The 13434-nt window shown below is 41.2% G+C and overlaps 1 protein-coding gene across 1 annotated transcript; it reads right to left on the reverse strand.

Annotated features, from left to right (window-relative positions):
- Positions 1-212: 212 nt before the first annotated feature.
- Positions 213-10919, reverse strand: otomp (otolith matrix protein). The gene is made up of 9 exons (XM_074661468.1): positions 10700-10919; positions 10364-10500; positions 9675-9777; positions 8833-9018; positions 6928-7102; positions 5704-5771; positions 3033-3217; positions 2522-2693; positions 213-2385 (listed from the first exon to the last, which is right to left on the reverse strand). Exons 1-9 carry the CDS (start codon positions 10788-10790, stop codon positions 2375-2377), a joined length of 1128 nt encoding a protein of 375 aa, XP_074517569.1. The 5' UTR covers positions 10791-10919; the 3' UTR covers positions 213-2374.
- Positions 10920-13434: the final 2515 nt, after the last annotated feature.

A 13434-nucleotide genomic window follows, 5' to 3' on the forward strand; every position in this document is an offset into this window, starting at 1 on the left:
CAACAGATTTTTTTTTCACAAATGAGGTGCAAAATATTGCTTCTCTCAAGGATTGTGGCGTCTTTCATCTTGCACATTCAACCTTGGGGAGTTTTTTTTGCCATCAAGAGCCAAAACACAACACATACTGTAATGAAATGTGATTTTATTTAAAAAAAAGAAGGCATTATGTTGTTTCAGTAAGCCCAATACATTCCTTTACTTGAAACTCATTGGATTTCTTCCAGCACGATGAGGTCAAAAACATAGTTTGACGAGGAGAACTTCATCCGGTTTATCAGTTTATTGCCGAGCTCTGTGGTGCAGAACGTGAAAGAAATAATAAAGATAATAAAGCCCCAGAATTACAGTCCGTTATACATTTTACAGTACATGATTCAAGGTCAAGTGAGGTTTTAAACGTGCTGGTTATTTAATTACATTTCCTTAAACATATCAGAAAAATAAATGGATTTTTTTTTGTTGGACATTTTCTTCATAGCACATTAATTCATGACAATTCTTTGATAATATCACACACTGCACTGACTAATTTCTGCTTGAAAGACCAGCCTTGGTCATCCTCCCTCTGCTATTATTAGCAATCTTAAAGTATAAATGATAAATTGTAGGGAAACGCAGCACGTATTCCTTTACGTGTTGAAGCAGGACAGACAGAGTAGGAATTGGAGAGAACATTTTGGAAGTTTTTTGGGGTGATGCAAATGTCACAGATGAGGAAAATTACCAAAGCTTTTAACGCACTCTGGGCTCACTGGAGGCAGCCCAAGCCCTAATCCAGTCCCTCCTAACTGTATAGTGTAACAATACACTGCGAGCTGGCACGGTCCGGTCCACCATAACAGACGTGAGAAAGCAGTGATCCAAAGTCCTAAGCTATACAAGCCATGGGAAAGCAGCAATCCTATCAACACTATAACACATAAACGTACAGACACATGCACACACACACTTTCTCTCACTTACACACAAACAGTATGATATGCCAGACTGCCAATTAGGGCAATAATGGCTGTGGGAAAAAGTCTATACTCACACACAAACACACACACACACACCCACATACAGTAACTGAGACCTCTAAGCTCAAAGTTAATAGCACCTAGTTGTTCAGTGCCAGAGACAGACCCTGTGGGAGGAGGGTGTGGGGTGAATGGGTGGCACTGATGCTTAGACTAATGCAGCACAATTTCCTGACAAACATACAGGGTAGGAACATTTCACAGTAGTGCTTTTGTATGTATGACTCAATAGTGGGGGTGATGTTTCATGTTTATGGGGGATTTCCGTTAAAGTCTTTTCTCTTTTTAACCCTCTGAGACACACTTTTTTGTCTTTTTTAGGGGGGTACAGGGGGTCTTTAGGGGGGGATTGCAAATCAACAGTAGATGTCACATAGAAGTGGTGTATATTATCTGAAAGCTGGGAATCTTAAGATTAATTTGAGATGCAGCTCAGCACTGTGTGTCAAGTTGTTCTAGTCATAAATATCACTTATGTCTCATAAGTTGTTGCGGCAATTTTGGGGTTGATATAATTTATTACAAAGATTTAGTGCTAAGTTTAACCATTTTTTACGACTTGATAATTGATAGAATATTATCAATTAACCCTCCAAAATACCACATTAAGACACCAAGACCTTGAGGAACACCATAGAAAAAGCCATGCTGTGATTTGGTGTCAAAAACCTTGACATTTGGAGATTTCTGCAAGAATTGCCTTTTTTGGTGATTGGATGGCGAGCACTTCTGTTCATGAAACCTTTCAGAAACCCCCTTATTGTCAATCTACCTAGGAAAGCCATCCATCCTCTGAATGCTCTAGGTCTCTAGTTTGTGGCTGTAAAGTTTCATGAGGCTGTGATTATCCTAGAGGTCACCACAGGTCATTTTATACAGTGAGGTCAAGTTTAAAAAAATGGTCTCACTACAATGAAATGGCTACTATGGGGACTAACTTGGATGGCTCACTGGATCCACCAGAGTCTCAGCTTTGCAGTGATACCCAATTTGTGTAATTCCAAGACTGTTTAGGGACCCCAGCATGCAGAAATACACAATTTTTAGAATAATATTAATAAACCTAAGCTCAATTTCGGGGACGTTTTCTGATATTTTTCTGACTAGCCCCTCTTAGCGATGTCCTACCCTGCCAGCCAGCACATTAGAGTGGCGCACTACTGTAAGTTGGAGGAGGACGATGGCGTAATAATAGAGAATGGGAGAAAACAAACACAAGAAACGAAGCAAAGACGATGGCGAGACAGAGTGGCAGAGGGACACAGATGGCGGCGAGGGAAGGCGGAACGGGAGGACGGAGACGGGAGGGATGGGGTGGAAGTTGATGCTCTGGATGTCTTCCTCCTGCTCCATCAGCAGAAGCCTGTTGGAGGGAAAGCGCAATAATGAGAACAGCTGCAGTGGACACACACACACACACACACACACACACTCCTCCAGCCACTTCATCAGCAGATCCACATAAACACACGTTTACCCACAAGCAAAATCACTCTTACCCTCACACTCGAAGGCCTGCAGCATGGTGGTGTAAGTAGGGCCCAGCCAAGAGGTGTAACTACCCAGAACCCTCTGCAGGTGGTGGGTGGCATCATTGAAGAGCACATCGGATTCGCCGTAGCCCGCTGAGCTGAACAGGCGGAAGCCCTCGGTGGCGTTGCCAAATGCGTTCTGCAGGAGAGAGAAAGTGTGTGACAGGACTTAATGAACGAGAGCAATGTGTGCGTCGGCGTGCTCTGTGTACACGTGTGTGTGTTTCTTTGGGTTTCTGTGTGGGTGTGTGTGTGTGTAGCCAGGGGTTCAGCACAGTCATGCTGGCGTCTCCCACACACTCAGTAAGGAAGAAGGATGACAGTTTAGCAGATACCTGCACTCTGAGACGTGCTGATCGATAACACAGACTCCACAGAGATATGAGACAGACATAAATACACATATCTGAAGAATAACACAAACAGACACACACAAACACACACACACATGGCTGATACAATTTCTGCCTTCACCCACCTGTAAACGTTCCAGGAACTTCCAGACGCGGCACTTGTCCTCCATGCGCACCACCACAGCGTTAGCCGGGACAGCTGCCAGGTGGCATCGGCCAAACTCCTCCAGATCCGCCTCGGTTCCATCCGGGCACAGCAGCTTCAGGTCCTCCAGCTCCAGATCCAGGGCCCAGGACTCCTGGTTCTTACCTGGGCAGCAGAGGTGTGTCACATTTTTAATTAATGCCCATTCAGAACTCCCACTCAAAGAAGCAGCATTATCATGTATTAAGATGATAAAAATTAAAAAGATTATGTCACTTTTCAAAGAAGAAATTACCAAATATTCCACCTAAAAATAAAAAAATTAGTAATAAAGTGCACCATTGCTGAAAGACCACCCGCTGTACAGTAAAGCCCGTCCCCCGACGTTGGCAGGCCTGTCAAGCTTTGGATTTGTCCACATCCTGAACCATTGTACATGAGGCTTTAGTAAACTGAGTAGGCTATGTCAAGATTTTGGAGGGTGGCGTCTTCTTTAGCCCTCTCCAAAACCAAAAATACCAGAAAAAAAGTGTAAAAAATGGATTACACAGCGTGTTCATTTGCCCCTTACATAAGCTGCAAACAGTAGCATCCCTGGCTAACTATCTTACAACCTACAGTAGCAACCATAAGGTCCTGACCCAAACCCCTCAGGAAGAGCGTCGGGCTTTGAAGCAAATGTTGCATAGTGGTCAAACGGCGGTACTACAACTTCTGTGTCCGTCACGTGATGCCATGGGGCCCAAAAATACTTTTTCCCATAGACTTACATTGTGAAAGAGACGTCTGTAACTCAGCGGATACATTTTTTGGAGGTAAATCAACTTCCCAGTATGAACAGTTAAATAGCCCTTATTTAAAAAGTCCTAAAAGTTGGAAAATGCACTAATAGACGAATTCTGAGTTTTTTTCCCCTATCCCATTCATGTGAATGAGCCCCGGACCGAGTCTCATTAAAGGAAACGGGGTTAAAGGAAACGCTACTGCGCCTGCTCTATGGGCCCAATGATTGCGGAAGATCGCCGGATGATCTGGTTACTTTATCACTCGGCAGTCGAGCCATTTTGGCTTCATGCACCACTGAGCAACTCTCATAGGAATGAACGAGAGGCCACCTCCAACGCTGTATCCAGTTCTCTTTATACATCCATGCCCTGACCACACCAATTTTGGGCCGTCTGTCACCTTAGTTTTGGCGGTGTGTACCGCACCGTCTGCTCTAGTCTGCCTGTGTTTGGAGTTTTTTTTGGCCGATTCAGCAGGTTGAATCGTCGGTGAGAGAAACCACTGATTGGCTGTTCAGCTTAAGCGATATCAGTGTACGAGAAGAGAAACTGTAGTGAGGAAAGCAAGCCAATGAGTAAAGTCAAGAGGAAAAACACAGAAGGCTCTTCTCATTTTTTATCTTCATCTCATCTGATCATTCCAATACACGGATATTTTCATTTCATGGCCATCTGGAATAAAGCTAAGTGGTGAGCAAGCACATGTTCTCATCCCAACTCGTCAAATATGGCCACTTTGTCACGCCCCTTGGTGTCACTTTATTTTTGGCATCAAAACGACCATAGTTACCCTTGGTCTAACTTTAGGTTTAGGCAACAAAACCACTTAGTTAGGTTTAGAAAAAAAAACTACATGGTTGGGCTCAAAACTACTATGTTTGTAAAGTGAAAAAGTGTCTGATTGTTGTGAACACAGGACACAAACAAACATCTGATTGTAACAAAAGTGAAACTTAACGCATGGGACACGAACAGGATGAAAACCTCGTGTTTGTTGGAAAGTTTACAGTCCAACAACTCCAGGGTTTTATCACGGTTAGCTTACACTAGCTAGCTACAGCTTATTAAATCAGCTTGTGATGTGAATGTTGACTTTACGTTTTGAATATTTCATATTTTTTTATTTTGAGCGTTTTGGTTGGCCACAGAAGAATTTAAAAAAAACACAAAACCCCATTTTGCCCAAAAAAATAATTGGAGGCAAAAGATAGTCCACCTTGAAGCTACTTCCTCCCTCCCCAGACAACCGCACAGACCTCCTGTGTTTTCCTGACCTCCGTTAATTGGTCTGACTCCGGACGTTTCTGAACCATATGAGAAAGCACGCTTCGTTAAACAGCTGCAGTGTTTGCGGAGCCGGCGTCAAACTGCTCCTTCTCGGCTGTACCAGCAGAGTCTGTGTAGCGTGACCGCGATAATGATCACCATTAATTTTGGATGTTGTCCAAAGCGGAGGAGCAGATGTAGCAAACAAAGAATTGGGGCATTTGTTTTTTTTTGCTGGACAAAAAAATGTTTGAACCACTGTCTGTCCCTTCCTATCTGTGTGATATCTGTTTCTCACGTATGTTCTCCTTTAATCTTATTGTCATCTATCTGTCTCTTTGTCTATCTCTGTCTCACAAACACACTCATATCCTGTATAAACACTGTAATCTGTTCATTGTTCTCTGGATTTCACACGGTGTGAAGACTCTTAAACATTGTGAAACACTGACATCCTGTGTCTTGACATGGACTAGCACACTCTCTCTCTCTCTCGCTCTCTCTCTCTCTCTCTCATTACCAACCTACATCATTTAAATGGTAAAATGACATCATAATGTAACCACTGGTGTAGTTTCTAAAATGCACATTCACACTGACCGTCCAAATTGTCAAAGATGGTTGTGTGTTTGACGAAGGCCACGTCGCCGAGGTTCTCCGCAACACACCTGAAAGAAGAAAATGAATAATCAGACACATTTAATCTATAAATAGATGAATTAAATGGAAATCAGCACATTTGGGAATATGTTTTTGTAACAGCATGACTCTGGAGACCGTAAGTAAACTCCCTCTGCCGCCTATTGTTGCACTTCAAGAATTAATAACAGCCCCGGTAGCCCTTTTATTCTCATCACTCACACACTTAACTACAACACCAAAGGCTATTTTACTGAGCACTGCTGCACTGTAATACACAGTAATCTACTGTGAGTTGTGAATGAAATCATGTCATTGTCTACAAGTGCAGGCAATGAGTGAAACTGACATTAAAATGAAATTGCAGCACACATCCAAGCCGTATGTTCTGTTTGCAGTCTGTTTTAAAGGGTGGGACCATTTTCTTTTTAGGCTTTTATATCATTGTGTAGCTTCCCAGTGGTGTTCCTTATGTATTCAAATCTGAACATTAACATTTTGGTGTATATATATATGAAAATATTACACTTAAGTACACTTAAAAACAGATTTTCTTAGGTGGCTAAAATGTGTTTTTCTATGGTTGTTTTGCCTCGCGGTCAGACAGCCCTTTCCGGCGGGGAACAGAAGCCGTTATATCGCTCTTTTCAAAGCCACCAGACTCCATTCACAAAAATTATAATTTTACCTTGCAGAATGCAGGAGTATACACACAACCCTCACAACTGTAGATTCTGCGTTTTTCCACATTAAACTCTGTGAAATTACAGTTGAGTTCGACCAAAGCAGACTTGGTGATCGTTGTAAAGAGTAACGACGACGGTTAAGGTGAGTTTTATTTTGTTTTGTAAGTGTTTTACGATGCTCCGCTACGTACAGCTGATCTCATCATAAACACAAATACACTTGGATGATGGTGCAAGCTGAACGGAGAGGGAGGGCAATCATACTCGGGCACCTTGGTGGAGGTCTGCGCTCTCCGAGTGCCATTCTAGTTATTACCATCATCACTCTATTATATTTTCAGAACAGGCAGCTTTAATGACTATTTTTCCTTTATGGAGTCAGTAGGCCGAACTCGATATGAAGTAGGGGAGACACAGAGGCAGAGGTCGTAGCGACTACTCCGCCTCTGGGTGCCATTATAGCGTATTATTTCCCATGTTATTAGTGTCAGTGTTGTACCTCAGCGCCCCCGCCTCTCCGTAGTGCCTCTCTCTGTGGTTATTGGCACAAATGTGTCTGTCGTTGTCGTCTCCTATGCAGGCCTCACACAGGTTCTTGGGGTTGTTGCCTCTGGGGTCGTGCTGGATGTCCTTAACGCCCGGCACGCAGCTGTAGCCAAAGAAGTTGCCAACGGCTGGAGAAGAAGACAACGAATGAGTTAGAGTGGTTATTTTCAATATAATGCTATCCATAAGTAACGCAATGACAGAATGTATAACCATTTTGGTGATGGGTTTTCATACACTTTCTGTAATAAAACATCTAAAGGCAAAAATCCTATCAGATCGGGGACGCTGGGATAAAATCTTATCAATTAGGGGTCCTTGACGTGAACAAATTTGAGAACCAGTGAGTTGGAGGAAGAACAGGAAAGGCTAAAGAAGGATAATTCATTCTTAATTAAATAGTCAGTCCTCCAATTAGCCACTTCTAACTCATCCTGCCCTCCCCTACAATTATACTAAATGATATTTGCTCTATTCAAGATGAGCGGAGTGTCAAAAAGAAGGGTCAAACTATAGTTAACACTTCGAGACGAAACACTGATTAATCAATTAACACAAAATGAATTCGGGACTATTTTGGTAATTGATTAAAATGACAAACGTTCTTTAGTTTCCGCTTCTGACTTGTGTAGATGTGCTGCTTTTCTTTGTTTTATGTGATAGTAAACTGAATATATTTGGGGTTTGGATTGGAGAGCGCCTTGGCTTTAGCCATTTTTTAACTTTTTTTTTTATACTTTATTGTGTCTGCAGGTTAATACAGCAATATTTACTCCAGTTTGAATAGTGTTTATACTACTTTTTCCTGCCTGCTGCCATATAAAGGACTAGACAACCACAATGGGAATAACACTGTAAGGTAGCAGCACATTTTTAAAGGAAATTTGCCATCATTCTATATTTTCTTTCTTTTTCTTATTGTCAGCAAATCACATGAAATATCAAAAAACAAAGAACAGGTAGCTCATCGCTCAATACTTCCCAGTACTACAATACAATCCTGTCTGTGGCTCTCAGCTCCAAACACATTTGTTCCTATGAAGATGGAAAACTTTTAAAATGGTAAAAAATAGTCTGGAGAAGAGCTTGTGCTCGAAACGTCACTTACTAAGATGTGCCAATAAATTGCACTTAAAGGGAGCTACAGTGTGCGGAGCTTCTTCTACGTTTTTCAAACTTTTAAAATGGGTAACAAATATGTAGTTTTATGTCTTTAAAGGCGGAGTAATTTCCTAAATCAACTGGGTATAAACACTATTTATGCCCGGCTCTAAAACTGGAGTAAATATCGCTGTATTAATCCCCAGCTCACTATTTTCAGCTACGGATACGTATTTATCATATTAAAGGAACACATCACCCAGTGCAACACTGTGCTTTGGCATTTATGTGTTTTTAATAGTTTCTGAACAACAATGGAGCTCTGTGGCAAAGAGGATTAAGATGAATCAGACAATATTTGTTAGTGGGATCAATTCATTGTTGGTTTCATGGGATTTGTTGACAATAACTAAGATGAATATCACCAGCCTCATCCTTTAAAAGATACTCATATTATCCATCTTGCTTCCTTCTCGCTCTCTTGAGGAAATTATGATCTTCCAATATGTCTTTCTGTTTCATTCCCACACTCTCACATTTACAGAGACAGATGCACTGTTCTCTAACTGACTCTTCTCCTCTTACCTCCATCCCTTCACTCTTCGTTCCACATCACTGCTTCCCCATTCCTCCCTCTGAACCTCTCAAATAGCTTACACGAATCGACACACACACACACACACACACACACACATATACATCCCCTCACCTTTCCTGTCTCACCTCACCTCCACTAACCCTTCCCGCTCTGTCTCACCTCTGGGGAAGTTGCACTGCTCCCCTATGCTGATCTGAGAGGTGTTGACCAGGTAGCCAATAGGAACGGTCCACCCCACTGTGGTGCGTATGCCGGGGTGACAGGAGCTGCGTTCGTGCATCTCCAGCAGGGACAGGTCTGAGGAGGAGCGGCGGGCCATCGCCACCACGTAGTAGCTAATGGCATCTGGAGAAAGCATTTGTCAGATTAGTAAGAACATTATTATAGAGATGCAAGACACAAAGGATAATGTGTCTACACCTGTATATGTGGCTCTAGCAAGCATACTGTAAGGGAGAGTGGGGTCGGTTGGGACGAGAGGACAGTAAAAACTTGCATGGCCATTTTCGAAGGTGTCCCTTGACCTCTGACCTCAAGATATGTGAATGAAAATGGGTTCTATGGGTACCCACGAGTCTCCCCTTTACAGACATGCCCACTTTATGATAATCACATGCAGTTTGGGGCAAGTCATAGTCAAGTCAGCACACTGACACACTGACAGCTGTTGTTGCCTGTTGGGCTGCAGTTTGCCATGTTATGATTTGAGCATATTTGTTATGCTAAATGCAGTACCTGTGAGGGTTTCTGGATACTATTTGTCATTGTTCTGTGTTGTTAATTGATTTCCAATAACAAATATATACATACATTTGCATAAAGCAAGCATATTTTCCCACTCCCATGTTGATAAGAGTATTAAATACTTGACAAATCTCCCTTTAAGGTACATTTTGAACATATCAAATTATTTTCATTATTGTTCAAGTAGTCTGTGAGTAATGAACGGTTATTTGGTATCGATACAAAAGTGTGCTGAGGTGATCAAACCTGTGACTTACCCACTCCGTTGTGGGACTCTCCTGCAGCCAACTCCAGGCCGTGGCAGAGGCCAGCAGCGTAGATGTCATCTGCAAACATGGAGGCTGCATCCGCTGTCCCATTCTGACAAAAACACATTTATTCTGTCAATGTCAAATGTCGATTATTCCAAACACTGAAAATGCAAATCTTCCAGAAAAATGCTGGAGATCATGAGTAATATTTCAGTCTATTTCCCACTGCAAACTCTCATATTTTAGGGAATTTGAGTCATTGAAGTGGCAATCTCGAAGATTTTTACGTAAATAAATGTCTGTCAAGTCACTATCTATCGCCAAATGAGGTAACACAATGGTGATTGAGCCTATGGCCGACTGAGGAAAGTATTGCAATATTTATATATTTGCAGTATTATTATTAATATTATTATATTATGTGGTGATATTCCTGGAAAATTACTGTTTTTCTCCATTGTATACACGCAAAGAAATTTAACTATGCACACAATTCTGAAAACTTCAAGCTCATGTATCAACAAAAAGACTAACAACTCTAAGCATAATTCCATTGTTTTCACTCAAATATAAACCCTAAATCAATTAGGACTGAAATCTTAAGGATTGCCACTTTAATGAAGGTGAAAATAGTCATATTATGTATTAATGCAGACTGATCAATCCACTTCCCCATCCCCTTTTTCTTCAGGTACCTTGATTCTGTCCATACAGTCTCTGGTGTTCAGGCCACGGACGCATTGCAAAGTTCCTCTAATATTCCGAGCTGTGGCGTTCCCGGCCAAATCCAGACACTTCTGCTCTTCGGCGTCACCCAATACACACCAGGAGACTGAACAAAACAGTGGGGGAAGAGTTGGAAATGAGTGAAAATGAAATACAGTAAAGGTGAACATACACTGAACCTGCAAATGTTTCATAACTACACCCCAACTCCACCTTTTAAAACATGTTAGACATCACTTTAAACATGCACCTAAGTAAGAGTTAATCCATAAATAGTCTTAAATTGACATTCTTTTTGGATGTACCTGTGGTTTTTTTATTGGAGACACAGCTGACAGACAGAAGAGGCAGAAGCAGGAGGAAAGCTCCAGGCAGTCTTCTCTCTAGACGCTCCATGTCGGCTCTGGTAGGAAACCTGCTTGGGTCAATCTCTCTAATACAACAGAGATGAGGAGCAGGTGGATTTCATTGAAGAAACACTCCGCCTTCCTCTCTTGTAACCTGGCCCTGAGACAGAAAAAGAGAAAGAAGGGGGGGTAAAAGGTGGGAGAATGAGGCTGGTAGGCTGGATGTAGAAAGGATAAAACACTACATTATTCCTCTATCCCCTCCTCTTAAGTCGAACTCAGTAGATGATCCTTCCTCCATCTCATGATAGCAGTATAGCGTTTCCACCTCCAATTATCCACTGAGACTTATCCCCAGTGGAGAGGATAGTGGTAGACACACGTAGGCGCGGGGCAGTTCAGGTCACCTGGCACAGAGCGTTGACCCGGGGGTCTTTAATTAAAAAAGCTGCGGACAATGTGTCTCTGTGCTGGAGCCGTGCTGGTGGAGAATAGATACCGGCTGGGTCTTGCTCCGACTCACTGGAGACTAAAGCCCCAGGTAAAGCAAGAACAAACAGCACTAGCTATTGTTCGCAGCCACGGGACCCAGTGGAGAGAAAACATATCTGCTACTTGATACAATTCTCTCTCTCTGCACACACACACACACACACACACACACACACACACACACACACACACACACGCATACACACACACATATACACACACACACATGCTCACAAGCATTTTTCTAAACAGCCACTGAGCCAACAAAGAATTAAGTAAATCAAAACAGTCAAAATGAACTCATCTTCTAATCCGCTTTTTAGGTGCAGTGTTATGCAACGGCAGATCTGCATGATTGCTCAGGAGATGAAGGGTCATCTTAGTTTTCATGGAGCTTTTCAGAGAGGGAGGGCTCTTTTTTTGGGGTGGGGGGGTAGGGTGGGGTATCTGATACTCAGCATGCACGGGTGAAGGGACAAGGAACCACAGAGGGACTGTTTAAATCAAGCAGTCACTTAGTATTCGGAATGAACTGTTTCACTGAGGTGTTAAGCCACCCAGATGACACTTCTTGTCACAAACTACTTTGTTTAGTAGATAAGGATAAAAAAACAGTCTCACCCACTCTGTGTGAAACAGCACCACTGTTCTTATCCCCTAAAAGTATATGTTTCACTTCACAAAAGTGCATTAATTTCTCACGATATTAGTGGTTGTTATTAGAGGTGGTTGTTTCAGGTATGGTGGCCTGCCTCCACCTCCAATACTAAACACAGGAAACAGTGTGTGTGTGTATATAAACAACTCTGCAGCTAGGATTTTTTGACTCGGACAAGGAAACATGACCACATCTCACCGATCCTGGCTTCCTTACATTGGCTACCTGGTCCGATACTTCATTAGGTAATATAAGAAAATTGCAACTGGTCCAGAATAAAGCGGCATGTGTAGCTCTTTCTTGTGGGTGGAGAACAAATGTTCTTAAAATGCATAAATGTCTCTCTTGGTTTGAAGTGAGAAATAGATTGCTGTACTCATTGATGGTTTTCATTAAGAACGTCATAACAACAAAGACTCCATTTATTTTTTTACAAAAAAACTATCCTTTAGTACAGATACACACAATTATTCCACAAGGCATGCTTCCATAATTGGACATGTCCTGTATATAGTTAAATAAAGAATAGTACAATAGTTACCAAAGATGGGAAAATGGGAACACTAGCCTAAAATAAGCTGCTAGTACTACTTAAAACTGTACTTATTAGAAGTGAATAAGTACTTAATTAATAAAAAACAATTAATAACAATATATTGCAATATCAAAGGATAAATGTAAAAAAACAAAAAAAAAAAACATGAAGTAGAGGAGTAAATAAAAGGCAGAGTGTGAGTTACATCTATTATGTGTTGTTGCTGTGGTTGTCTCTTAGGCTGTAAGTATATCACTGATGCTATGGTTATTTTGGCCTACTACCTGTTGGAGGACTCCACTGCCCCACAATGCATCTAGGTGGTAATGTTTTGGTGACGTCATGCTTTAAGTATATTTTGCTGTTAATACTTATGTACTTGCACTTAAATAAGATTTTGAATGCAGACCTTGTAACAAAGTGTTTTTACTTTTACTAAGTATCTGAATATTTCGTCCACAATTGGACATGTCCTGTATATAGTTAAATAAAGAATAGTACAATATTTACCAAAGATGGGAAAATGGGAACACTAACCTAAAATAAGGTGCTAGTACTACTTAAAACTGTACTTATTAGTAGTGAATAAGTACTTAATTGCCCCCTTGGTAAAGCGTCCTTGGGTTTCTGAAAGGCGAAGTCCAATATATTATTATAATTATAATAATAATAATAATTATTATAATTATAATTATAATAATTATTATTATCATTATTGTTGTTGTTGTTATTATTATTATTATTATTATTATTATTATCTTCATTATTATTACTATTATTATTATTATTACTTATACAGCTCTTGAGTTAATATACCTTTTGTTGGCAAAACCCCACAAATCTTTCATTCCCAATAAATTGTCCTATAAAGTTTATTTATACGTATATACCATGGATGTATTGGTATATACATGTACAGTACATCACTGGTGTTATGGTTATTTTGGCCTACTACCTGTTGGAGGACTCCCCTGCCCCACAATGCACCTCTGTGGTAATGTTTTGGTG

This window comes from Sebastes fasciatus, chromosome 15 (assembly GCF_043250625.1).
Source record: "Sebastes fasciatus isolate fSebFas1 chromosome 15, fSebFas1.pri, whole genome shotgun sequence".
NCBI lineage: Eukaryota > Metazoa > Chordata > Actinopteri > Perciformes > Sebastidae > Sebastes > Sebastes fasciatus.

What these genes read in the sequence shown, in the direction of transcription:
- otomp (XM_074661468.1), bottom strand. Translation starts at nt 10,790, where the DNA reads ATGGAGCGTCTAGAGAGAAGACTGCCTGGAGCTTTCCTCCTGCTTCTG. An exon ending in AGAGTCCCACAACGGAGTGG is followed by an intron (nt 9,019 to 9,674) that starts GTAAGTCACAGG and finishes TGCTTTCTCCAG; the next exon opens with ATGCCATTAGCTACTACGTG. An exon ending in GCAGTGCAACTTCCCCAGAG is followed by an intron (nt 7,103 to 8,832) that starts GTGAGACAGAGC and finishes CTTCTTCTCCAG; the next exon opens with CCGTTGGCAACTTCTTTGGC.